The sequence below is a fragment of the Peromyscus leucopus genome, chromosome X (genome assembly GCF_004664715.2).
Source record: "Peromyscus leucopus breed LL Stock chromosome X, UCI_PerLeu_2.1, whole genome shotgun sequence".
In the NCBI taxonomy this organism is placed as follows: domain Eukaryota; kingdom Metazoa; phylum Chordata; class Mammalia; order Rodentia; family Cricetidae; genus Peromyscus; species Peromyscus leucopus.
Window position 1 is genome coordinate 92,967,007 of NC_051083.1, and position 13,152 is coordinate 92,980,158.

The 13,152-nt window shown below is 41.2% G+C and overlaps 1 protein-coding gene across 2 annotated transcripts in view; it reads left to right on the forward strand.

The window, feature by feature from the left end:
• The window catches only part of Rnf128 (ring finger protein 128), a 109,383-nt gene that overhangs the window by 44,264 nt on the left and 51,967 nt on the right, over positions 1-13,152 (forward strand). The window contains exon 1 of one of the 2 annotated variants that reach the window (XM_028895124.2): positions 8,572-9,243. The exons of the other annotated variant lie outside the window; for it this stretch is intronic. Coding sequence (XP_028750957.1) covers positions 8,760-9,243 — 484 coding nt within the window. The 5' untranslated portion in view covers positions 8,572-8,759. Of the gene's footprint in view, positions 1-8,571; positions 9,244-13,152 lie in introns of those variants that run through there. 2 annotated transcript variants of the gene reach the window in all.

Genomic DNA, 13,152 nt, shown 5'->3' on the forward strand with positions numbered 1-13,152 from the left:
AAGAAGAAGAAGAAGAAGAAGAAGAAGAAGAAGAAGAAGAAGAAGAAGAAGAAGAAAAGAGGAAGGGCCAGTTTGTGTTTTAATTATTACAGAAAAATAAAATATGAATGTTAATAAAGAAAAAAGATGAAACAAGTTAGGATAATTTATTTATTAAACAAATAGTTCAAGTTCTTTTATATATATTTGTGACAGAGAAAAAAATGGAAAGCAAAATTTCTCTGTCCTCTTAAAGGCTTCTTTGCTGGTGAGCATTTTCCCAAGAACAAATAGTCTTTTATATGAATGATCTCCAAACGCTCATGAGCAAAGTGTCCAGCGTCTGGATACCAACAATACAGTCTCTGACTGCAGACTGCAGTTTTTCTATCCTGAATTTGTGATCTGCTCTCAGAGTCCTTTAATTTCTCAGAACAGAAGGCTCTTTGGGAGAAATAATGGAGGTGGGGGAACCACACTGGAATCAATCTAGTATCAGACCAATTCACTACTGAAGGAAGAAAACTATTTTTACAAACTTAGTGTGGCCTAAGTATACAGTGTTTATAAAGTCTTTAATAATGTATGGTCACATCCTAGGCCTTGATACTCACTCATTACTCACTGAAACACCCAGAGCAACTATCAGACCTGTATGTTCCATTCTTGGTAAGTGCTGCATACAGGTGTACCATTTTGAAATATTTTATACCATATTTTTCATGTATCCTTTTTTGTCCCTAGGTGTTTTTGCAAGCATGGATGTTTCTCACTGTTTTAAAATTGCCCTCCATATGCAGTACAGTCGTGTGCTATTCAGGTTTATAGCCTAAGAACAGTAGGCTGTATCATGTACTATACACATGTAATGGGCTACTCAATGTAGGTTTGTGGAAGTATAATATATGATGTTAACAAAATAATGAAATATCGCCAGACAGTGGTGGCACACACCTTTAATCCCAGCACTCGGGAGGCAGAGGCAGGTGGATCTCTATGAGTTCGAGGTCAGCCTGGTCTACAAAGTGAGTTCCAGGACAATACCAAAGCTACACGGAGAAACCCTGTCTCAAAAAAAATATATATATATATCCTAATTATGCACTTCTCAGAATGTATCCCTATAGTGAAGCTGAATTTAAAAGAAGTATCAGATTTGTTAGGCTATAATGTAGTGGAATATTAAGTGGTTCAAAATAAGTCTATTCAATTTATCCTTAATATCTTTTCCAAAATGTTGAAAAAGAGGTAGACTTTCTTGATGGCTGATGTCTTTCTGTATGCCATGAATGTATGTTGCTCTGATTGGGTGATAAATAAAATACTGATTGGCCAGTAGCCAGGCAAGAAGTATAGGCAGGACAAGCAGATGAGGAGAACTCTGGGAAGAGGAAGGCTGAGTCAGGAGTCACCAGCCAGACACAGAGGAAGCAAGATGACAAGGCAGAACTGAGAAAAAGTACCAAGTCACGTGGCTAAACACAGATAAGAATTATGGGTTAATTTAAGTGTAAGAGTTAGTCAGTAATAAGCCTGAGCTATTGGCTGAGCACTTCTAATTAATATAAGCCTCTGTGTATTTACTTGGGGAACGTGAGTGGGAGAGATTTGTTCTGACCGCCAGCTGACTGGCTGGGACACAGGAAAACTTTCAGTTACACTTTCTATTGTCACATAACCAATCAATTTCAAAGTTAAAAATAAGGGTAGAGATTGGAATGAGTTCTGTGGATCTAGACTACAGAGTGGCATCTCGGGACTTGATGACTAGACTGCAGATAAACTTCAAATATATGCTCATTTTGTAGGCACAACTAATTAAAACCTTTTTTCCATTCCCATTTTCCCTAAGTTTTTTTTTCTTCTTTCGATAACACACACACACACACACACACACACACACACACACACACACAATCTTCTTGTGGTCACAGACTTAATTTCTTTGGAATCTTCATTTCTCTAGAAACTTGAAAAGGAAAAATCTGTACGAGACAATATGGGCTTCCCAAGTCGTCTCGGGTCTGCTAGCACAGTGAAGAGGACAGGCACCTCATCTCCATTGCTCCTTTCAATACTTTCTCTGCCCAACTGTCTCCTTAAGCCACTCAAACCTTGCCTTGAGCTTTTCTCCACAGTCAGGAAGCAAAGAAACTCTTCAGCAATCTGTCATCCTCTTCACTACCTCCTAAGTTTACTATCCGTAATTTCATCCCCTGATGGAAATCAAGCAGATGCAATTCAGCTCATGTTCTCTACAATATCCTCCAACAAAATATACTCCTGTGCTAGTTTTCTTCATGAAGTGCAAAACACCCATGATAAGCATGTGTTGAAATACTCTTTTCTATACATACATGTGAGCGAGCTTGTGCAATCTAATATGTAGACCTTCATAAATAATTATGAAGCATTTGATGATTAGATACATTCTCACAGTCTCCATTTCCTAGGATTTCTGGGGCTGCTCAGCAGTACATCAAGGACCTTTGGTGAATGTGTTTTTAGCATCCTACACTGTTACTGGAGATGGCAGAAAAAAAAAGAATCACCTTGTAATGGTATCATCTCTATGTATGCAGAGCCATAGTGCATCAGAGGGAAACAGATATGGAATTGGGAGCCAGGAAAATTCCAACTCTGCCACACACTTCCCGTGTAACTTTTGGCAAGATAATGCATCATTATCAACTCATGGTCCTCATCTGAATTATAATTGGAATTTTAATAATATTTTCTGTTGTAAAAAAACTGAGGATATAATTAATCCTTGTAAAGTGCCTGATACATAGTACGTTCTCAGTAAATAGAAAGCCTTTTCTGCCTTTTCCCCCCCAGTGTAGTGTTATATAAGGTGGAAAAAGAGAAAATGGGAAGAGTGTGGTTTTATACTTGCACATGGGGTCAAATTCCAACTCTGCCATTTGGTAACCATGGGTGACACCATCAAGCTCCTAGAACTGGGCCTGTCTCTTCTTTTGCTAAGATACAGTATATTATCCCTATAGGTAAAAGCTGCCTGCACCATACATAGTAGGTTCTCATTTATAGCTATTAATGATGGACAGAAGGAGACTGTTCTTAGTTTTAGGTGCAGCACACTGACTATTGCTAAGGCCCTCACTGAAGTTCTATCCTTTCTTTGGGTGTATGAAAACAATGGCTGCAGGCCAGTGTGGGCTAACTGAAATGTGTTTGCATTTGCAAGTGATGATATGTTATCTGGAAACATGAAGTAGCCTTACATGTCGGCATTTTGTTTCCTGTTGTTCAGCTCTTCTTTCTCCTTACACCCCCACCATTTTCATCTTCCTACCCATCTAGCAGCTGTCATACCTGCTCTACAGTGCCTGCACACCTGTTATCCAACTGTATACCTACCTACACCATCGCTGATGTGGAGACACTAGTTATCCCAGGCTGTGTTTTGTCGTGTATTTAAGGGTAAGAGGTCGGATGCAATGTCTCATTTTTTTTGCAGACATATTTTATCCTGCACCCCACTGTTCATCTCTACGCCTTGGCAGATACTCCGTGTGATAGGAAACTTAATCTGCCACAGTGGCACCACCCTGTTGCTCCTGCAGGATGCTGCTCTGCTTTATCAGTTCATCATTAGATAAAGCCTGCTCAGGGCTGTTTCATTTGCTGCTGTTGATAGAAACATTTGGCAGGGTTCATCTTTGTGGTAGGATTTGAATAATACAAAAAGGCTCTTGGCTCAACTATTATTCCCTCCCTCGACGGTGACAGTGCCTGAAATGCAAAAGAGAAACATTCCTTAAACTTTCTTTAGCATAAAAAAAGTTACAGTGTGCATGCCACCCTACAGAGGAATGGTGTGAGTCATTATCAGCTATTAATACTTATAGTCAGAACTGCACTGGAATTCTGCTTCTGTTTAACTACTTTAGGCCTGCTTCTAATTTTGAGCCTGTTTCCTGTTCTGTTTAAGAAAAAAAGATGGGGATAATATTAGATGGAGATAAGTATGCAAAATACCTGATAAATGTTTAAGGAACAGTAGTTGAGCAACTGTTATTAGCCTTAAGGTGAGTAGCACTCTGAAAGGGTATTCTTAGGATAAATCAACTCAATTGTCAGGAATTAGGTGAGATCTCATTCAGGACTATTCTGGAGAGGAAAGGCCCTAGTTGAATAGGGATATGACCAAGGATACTATGGACACTGAGAACCCAGAATCAGAAGAAAAGAGTGGGGAAGAGGGAGGGGAGGGAGAGACTTGGACTACAATAATGGGAATGGGAACTTTCCAGCAGAACTGTATTCTTACTCAGCATGTGATGCTTTGTGCAGGAGTGAGATCTGATGCTCAAGTACTGAAGCAGAAATGGGGGCTAGCATTTCTAGCCAGGTCCCTGACAATGGTGATGCTCCTGATCAGCAGCAGACTTACTTCTTAGTAGTAGGCAACTGTTGTAGTGTGAAAATATTCTGCAGTAAGACATGGGGATAAGGTAGGGACAGCCAGCAAGTTATTCATCATGGAAAGACGTTGACGCAATTAGGATCGACAATCTGGTTCTCAGTTTGGAAAGCTTTGAAATTTAACTGGTAGTATAACCAGAGACTGGGCTCCTGGGGACTGACTCACAGTTAACCAAATTCACAGGAGACCAATATGTAAGCCAGAATGCCAATTGATTAATTTATAATGAGAAGGGTAACTTCCAAATGGACCTGATACTAGTGTTTGCTGATGAGTGCATTATCTCCCTGTAGGCATATTTACACGAGAAGCTAAATGATAATAAGAAGGTTGCTTGGTGAGGATGGACTCAGAGCAAGAGGATGCTTAATGGTTCACGTCATCAAGCCACTGTAGCCTGATGTCTCCATTTCATAATTGGGCTAGACCTCCAAAAGAAATCTGGTGATATTAGCCTCCTGACTAGTCTATTACCAGTCTTGTCTTCATAATTAGCAATCAGAATGGATTTTTAAATCAAGATGTTATATTATCCTAATGTTCCACTAGCTTCAATATAAATCCACAATTTAGGGGCTGGAGAGATGGTTCAGTGGTTAAGAGCACTGGCCGCTCTTTCAAAGGACCTGGGTTCAATTCCAAGCACCCTTGTGGCAGCTTACAACTGCCTGTAACTCCAGTTCCAGAGGGTCCAAGGCCATCTTCTGGCCTTCATAAGCACCAGGCAGGCACTCACATAATACACATAAATACAGGCAGGCAAAACAGACATACACATGAAAGAAAATGTAAAGTTCACAATTTAAACTCATTAATTACAGAAAATATAAAATTCACAGAGAAGTTAAGAAAAATAATTTGATACCTATGGTCCACCACCTAGATTTAGCAACAGTTAATCATTTTGTCAAATTTGCTTTGTGTGTGTTCATAGGTGATTTGTACATTGATTCTGCATATTTTAAACTCTTCATGTCCCACCTACTTGACTAGTTTCATTTTCCTTATCTCACCTTTGGTAGCTTACATCTGAATGTTAGTCTCCCGATTGTTCTCTGCTATCCTCATACACAATTACTTGTGCCTGAATATCATCTTTATCCTCTTCATTTAAGGAACACATATGCTTTACTAGATCATACTGTTCATTATTACATATGATCATTATCTGCCTATCTCTCTGACTCTCCTGCTAAACCTTCACCTCCTTTAGAACAAGAATGTTCCCTTGATGCCTCTGCTTTTTCAGTACCTTACATTTAGTAAGTGTTCAGAAATAAGAAAAGCCAATGACCTGCTACATGAGTCTACCTAATTACCTCACACATAACTCAAAATCAACATGTCTAAAAGGAACTTATCTCTTTCTTATCAACAGTACACATTTAAAGGCCTCTTCCTGTACTTCGTGACTAAATTCATCCAGTCTTTAGAACCAAAGACCTCAACTCTATTCCTCCCTCTGGACCATCCCTCAGAATAAGTGCTGCTGATTTGGCCTTCACACTGACTCCCCATTCTGCCCACATTTCATGTCTACTGTCCAGGTTACCTTCATTTCCCACTTGGAGTACTGCCAAAAATCTACCTCAGTTCCCTGATACTACTCTTGTTCCTTCCAATCTATTATCCACGGAGAAGCCATAACGATCTCTAAATTGCAGATCTGATATTACTCTCTGTTTAAATCCTGATTATATTACTTTTTGGATTAACCCCAGACCTTTCCTAGCTTTGCTCCAAATATTCTGAAGTTCTGGCCTTTACTTTTATCTTTTATTTTTAATTACTTATTTTTTTCAGTGTTAGAGATGGACCCAGAGCCTCATATATGTTAGTCAACTTTTCTGGCACTGAACTTCATTCTTGGACTTCTCATTTTCACTTGTATGACCTTCCTTTTCACACTCTAGGTTTCAACCATTTTGTACTCAGAAGGCTTGCTGTAATTGCAGGTTTCCAGCACTTCTATTTCCGGTCTCCATGCCTTCTCTTGAGTTGCCATTTACCTAGAAAGGCTAGTCCTCTTGTGCTCAGCCCAGGTGTATACTTTCCCTGATTTCCTAGTCTGTGTTAGGGGGCTCTTCTCTATTATCCACTATTGGCCTGAGTAGACCTTTATTATAGAGGCAGTACCATATGCATACATTACTGAGTAATGCAACAATCGCTTCTTACTCTTCGACGTTAATTTCATGAGCTTTTAAAAAGTATAGTTGATATTTTACTTGACTTACATTTAGTTCATAGCATATAGTAGATGTGAGATAAATATTTAAGAAGTAATAAATGGATAATATGAATAAACATCTCTTCATATTTTTACATATCTTACAAAATATCCCCTTTCCTTTTAGCACATTCTCTTCAAAGAATAATATAGTTGATTTTCATTCAAGTAATATTAATTATACTTTGAATGTTTTTCATTAACAAACTCAGATAATTTCTGGGATTATACTATTTCTTAAAATGGACGATACTACTCTGCTTTTTGTTTGGGAATTTAAATCTCAAAGGTTAACAGCATTGATATTGGGGGGTATTTTTCCACTAGTCCCATACCTACCCTAAATGGCTCATAATGTTCCTCTTAACACTCAAGGTCCATGTTTCACAGAATAATCCCTTACTTATAGTTTGGTTGGTGTTTGATAGATGGTGTTAATTGTCCTCTAGGTTTCTCTGGGGTCCTAAGAATATCAGGAATAGAATAAACCTATATTTAATCTTGGGAAATACTGTTAAGTAAATGCTGGGCCAAAGATTTGGAGAAGGGAGTGTTTGGGAATGTTATGCTGGAACTAAGACTGAACTGAGACAGTAACTAAGACTCAACTCGTAAACATCATTGCCTCCGATTTACAACTGCAAGGTAATAACCTCAACATTATAGAACTCTTATGCCCCTAAGCTTGTCAAGTAACAATATTTAACATAATTTTCACACTCTGCTAAGCAAGGTCCTAAGTGCCTTGTATGAAGACTTTTAACCATCTGAACAATTCCATAAGGTCATTACAATTTATGGAGAAATTGAGGAATAGAGAAACAAACTCTAAAGGTTAAAAACTATTCAGAAGCTGGGCCTGGCAGCACTTGCCTTTAATTAACTGTAATCTCAATTAGGCAAGAGGATTGCCCCAACTTTGAATCTGGCCTCCTCTTTTTAGTCCCAAGCTGACCAGGGCTACATAGGGAGACGCCGTCCAAAAATCAAAATCATAAATTCTGAACTGCCTGTCACAAGGTATATTAATTCAGCTTATTTTCATGCACATTTTTGAGAATCCAGTAAATGTAGTCAATGATAGTATTGATAGAAATGCCTACTGAAGTATGAATAAATCATATCCAACAGTGACACGGGTGAATTGTCCAGGTGGGTCAGCCTCATTCTAGTTGGTATCAAGAGAATAAAGGTAATCTAGTTAAGATCTTGAATCGTGCTGGAATATCAGTTAGGTCAAACCTGATTTGTGGAAGGTGAAAAAAAAAAGCTTGGCTTTGAGATGTGTGAAGATGGTAATTCTGTTTTGACTATCAAGATTGCTTGCAAGAGGCATCTGGTGCAGTGTGTTAGCCTTTAGTAATTGTAGGAAAGACAGTCTCATACAGATAGCGCTTGCTGGGATCAGGTAAAGAGAAATGTACATTTGTGGCCACTAAGAAAATAATTAAATAAAGGGAGTAATGAGGACGCGCTTTGCTTGTCCTTCCTGTCGAAACCAGGAACATCTAACCCCAGCACAATCCACCTACTCAGATCTCACACACTTTGGACCTGCGGCTTTTCAGAAGTACTTTCCCAGTCTCCCACCTTAAAGCCCAAACTCCCCTTCAGGCAAATGAAAGGGAACATGGTATTCCTGCCTTTCAAAAGGGACTCCAATCCAAATCAGAACTGAAAGCTCCTAAATTGGCGCATTCTCCAGCTCCTCGCCGCCCTTGCATTCTTCCCCCAAGAGGACCCGACACACCTGGCTGCCCAACCTCAAGAGTCTCTCCGGTAATGCCTTCCCACCCAGTGACCCTTTTAAGAGGCGGATCCCGCAGTGTCCTTTCCTCTCTCCCTCCCAGCCACCTCTACCCCCAGCTGGCTGGGCGGAGCTTCGCCCCAGCGTCCCAGAGCCCGACGCGGCCGCGGCAGTCGCGAGCAAGCATCTCTAGCGCTTGCGGGTGGGAGCTGCGTCTGCAGTAGCCTGGCCGCCGCCGCTGCGTGCCCACCGGCAGCCTGCGACCTCGCTGGCCGCTCGCCCCGTGGCCGGCCGCCCGCTCCCCACCTGGCTCGCACTTAGCCCCGGCCAGGGTCTCCCGCCGAGCGCGCGCCATGGGGCCGCCGCCCGGGACTCGGGTCAGTTGCCGCGGCGCCTGCGGAGCCGCCCGGCTGCTGGCTTGGTGCTTCCTTCTGGCTCTGAGTCCGCACGCACCCGGTTCCCGGGGCGCCGAAGCCGTGTGGACCGCGTACCTCAACGTGTCCTGGCGGGTTCCGCACACCGGAGTGAACCGCACGGTGTGGGAGCTGAGCGAGGAGGGCGTGTACGGCCAGGACTCGCCGCTGGAGCCCGTCTCCGGGGTCCTGGTACCGCCCGACGGGCCCGGGGCGCTCAATGCCTGTAACCCGCACACCAATTTCACCGTGCCCACGGTTTGGGGAAGCACGGTGCAAGTGTCTTGGTTGGCCCTCATCCAACGCGGCGGAGGCTGCACCTTCGCGGACAAGATCCATCTGGCTTATGAGAGAGGGGCTTCTGGAGCCGTCATCTTTAACTTCCCTGGGACCCGCAATGAAGTCATCCCCATGTCTCACCCGGGTGAGTGCAGCTACTAATTTGCACCTCTTCAAACCTCTACGCAACCAGTTTCCCCAGTTTCTCTCACTGCTTGCCTCCCTCATCCCCTTACTTGGAAAGAGGGTGCCCTTTTTGCCCCCTCTGAGTAGAGCAGGGTCCTCCCGAGATTCGCCAGGTGTGGGGGTTGGGTGCAAAAAAAATTCCTTCAGAATTTAATTTGCCTCTGGTGGAAAAGAGTAAGACAAATGGGGCGCGGGGGGCGGGGGGCACAGAGGCTGGCACCGCGGGGGCTTTTGCGTCTTTTCCTGGTGTTTCAGGAGGGCTTTGCTTAGGATTAAACGTGTGTGTGGGGGGTGGACTTTGGCTTTTAAACTCTGAGGGAAGAACATCATTGCCTGGGAATCTCTTTGGAGTATAAAAACGGATTTTTCTCCCCTGTCTGCTTTCTCTTCACATTTCCTACGTATCAAGTACAAGATTATGTTACAGTACTCGGTTAACCTCGTTGCAATTTTTTTGTGGAAACTTTAGCTTTGGAGTTCTCTGCCCAGTGGTCTTGGATCCCAAGTACTTGTTATCAGTGCTTTTGTTTGCCTCTTGACAAATCTGATTTAGGTTCTTGAGTTCCAAAGCAGGTGATTAGTGTTACTGAAGAAATAAAGGCCCAGACTTTGTAAAAGTAGTCCAGGTACTTCTGAAATGTGTGGGCATGGGGGGGGGGGTCAGGGTGGGGGGAGAATGTTTTACCCCCTTCAGCGGCACTTCCAGAAACCTCCCTTTTGTGATTTGTGATCCCAGGCCCTGAAGGACAAAGAGAAAAAAGAGCAGAAGAGAAAATGGAAGAGACCAGTAACAATGTTGGCTGTTAGGAGCCGGGCCTAGAGTCACAGACCTTGACTCAAATTTCTGCTCTGGTGCTTACTAGTCCTGTGACCTTGGGCAACTTAACTGAACTCTGAGTCTTGGTACTCTCATCAGTCCAATAAGACAGGATAATAAGAAACCGATTATCCACAGGTTTGCCTCCAGAGTAAAATGAAATAAAACCTTCACGAGTCTAGGACAGTGCAACTAAATAAAGGTTAACAGATAGGGAGAATTCTTTAGGAGTCCCTGAATAAAGGAATTTAGTTATTTAACTGCGTGAGAATTTGTGTTTTGCTTACAGTAGTACCACTGGCCCTGCCTGGAGAGTGGATGTGTGGTATAATGGAGAGAGCACTGAACTGGAACTCCAGAGATTTGAGTTCCTCTAAGCCCCTTTGCTTGGCTCAGCTTGGTGACCTTGTACAAGTTACAGGTCCACTGTAGGTGTAGAGGGTGGGCACCGAGTTGGCAGAGCATGCAGAGATACAGCTGAGATGAGAGAACACTATGGTCTGGATCAGCTCTAAAATGCTGCAGTTCTTAGATTTAGTACATTGATTAAGGGAGCAAACTGCATCCTTCCTAGATAACACATTGATTAGAATGCAATTACATTTTAAAGGCTACTAAAGTTGAATAATGAGGCTTAGGGAAATGTAAAGTCTTTATTTGGCTATCTGATTTTACAAGGATTTGACTTAGTCTTCTCCAAATGAAGTTCATTTGCATGAATGAATTCCAGTTGAATAATATATTTTATTTTAGAGAGTTCCTCATTAAACTACAATACTCCTGCTGAGGATATTTATCTGATAGTTTTAGGAGACAAATTAACTTTTGTTGAGCTCCTACTATGTGCTAGGCTTTCCACATTGACAGGCACCATAGTGTAGGAGGAAAAACAGTCAAGATTGGCAATCCAATTCTGGATTTAAAACAATAGTTTTGTGACCTTGGACAGATTATTTAACCTTACTGAGTCTTGGTTTCCCTATCTGTAAAAAGAAGATGATATTTATGTTTCTGATAAACAGCCATAAATGTTAGTTGTATAATAGATTAATGATAAAGGGAAGCAAAAAATGAATTCGCAAATGTATAATTATTCAGCTACCAATTTCAAGACATGGATAGCCTGAAAATCTGATTAGGTCTATTGTGTTTCAGGATCTCAAATATGAATAAAGAAAGTTACAAGGGCAATGTATGATTTGGATACTTTGAAAGCTTTTTATTATCCAAATCAATGGTAGAACAGGTAGTGCTGTTAGCTACCCAACAAGCTAACCAAATTCTTTTGAGGCATAGAAAGACATTTCTCTCTTGAACTTCTAGGGAAACTACTTTTCAACATAGAGAGAAGCCACTGTATTCACATTTGCTTTGAGTATTTGGAAAGTACTTTGCTGTTTGCATTTCTCTCTCCCGAGAACAAATCTAGGGCTTCTTTTGAACATTTGGTTTAAAAAATGCCTTGGATCCTAGTGGTGGATAGGTAGGACTGAAGTTTCCATTTTAATTCATTATGGATTACCCAGGGGCCACCAAATGTGGAAAAGCCATTGCTGTCTTCTTTGTTTACAACCTCCATCTTCAGACTGTCAAAGGGGTACACTTGAATCATTCGTCCTTTGAATTTGTACACAGTATTTATGCTCTCCACTATCAAAACCATAAAAGCTTAAACATACATTGTTTCAAGTGATTGAAACAAGTGGTTTCAAACCACTGCTTTTGTGTTGTTTACTTGTTTGTTTTGGAGGTGAGATCTCACTGTCTAGCCCAGAGCGGCTTCCAACTCACTCTATAACCCAATGAGAGTCCGTTGGCCTTTCAAACTCCTGATCCTACTGCTTCAGCCACCCAAGCGCCGGATTACAGGCCATTATCATGCCTGGCAGAACCATTACTTGATGATTATTTATATTTATTCATTCATTTATTTATTTTGAGAGAAATTCCACAATATGTGAGCAATCAATTAAGGCAATGAAGCAATTTTCTTAATAGATTACAAAATTTCACAAAAAGGTAGTCTACTGTTAGCTGGGCATGGTGGTACACACCTTTAATCCCAAACAGAGTTCAAGGCCAGCCAAGGCTCTACCGAGAAAGCCTGCCTCAAAAAACAAACAAACAAACCCACAAAACGTAGTCTACTATTAACCCATGCAATTTATGTATGTATTTTATTTTGGGTACAAGCTATTCAGAAAACCCTGTTTCACATAGATAAAAAGGATACATGTGAAGTAATAGCTTGCTGTGGAATGCCTGAATATATAGATTTCAACCAAATTGATCCAGAAATCTGGATAAAAATTCTGAGGAAAATTTGCTAGCAAAGTTTAATTATTCGGAGTCACTTTAGATATGAAAATCAGATGAGAAGCAGCCAGAATTGAGAGTAAGCACTGAAGCCATCTGAAATGTAGATTTTCACGATGAAGTATGTGAAGCATGCTTTCTGTATTGCACAACTTACTGTTCTTTCTCAGATCAAGCAGATGGGCCTAAGCCATGCCTGCTGTCTAATTGAGCACAGCCTACGGGTTGAAGTGATCTGTGTACTGGCTTGTACAGTTTTCCTTGCCTCAAGATGAGCAGGCATGAATGTATTGAAAGGCCCATGCGGAGCTACAGCCTTCATCGTCTGTGACACATTTACGAGAACTTGAAACATATGCAAAGAGGTGACAGGAGAAACCTTGTTCCTGAGGGCTTTATTTAAAAGAAAATGAATGAACTAAACAGTGTAAGTTAATGATTGGGTGCTCTTTCATCAAACAGTTCAGTCTATAAAAGTTGCTTGTATACTTTGTTGAATGGGGGCCTGCCACTTACTATTTCTAATCTCTAGGGCAGTTCTTTTACTTCTGCCTTCTCTCTTATCTATGATCGCCATAAAAAAAAAAAAAAAACTTTTAAAAAGCCCCAAGAGGTTGCTCAGATTAAATTAGATAGTGTTGATGAAATGTTCTTTTTAATCCCAGTAAGCTAGTTAAATGTATTTTATAAAATGAAAGTGGAATCCTATGTTTAGAGGAGAAAATGTGAAAAGGA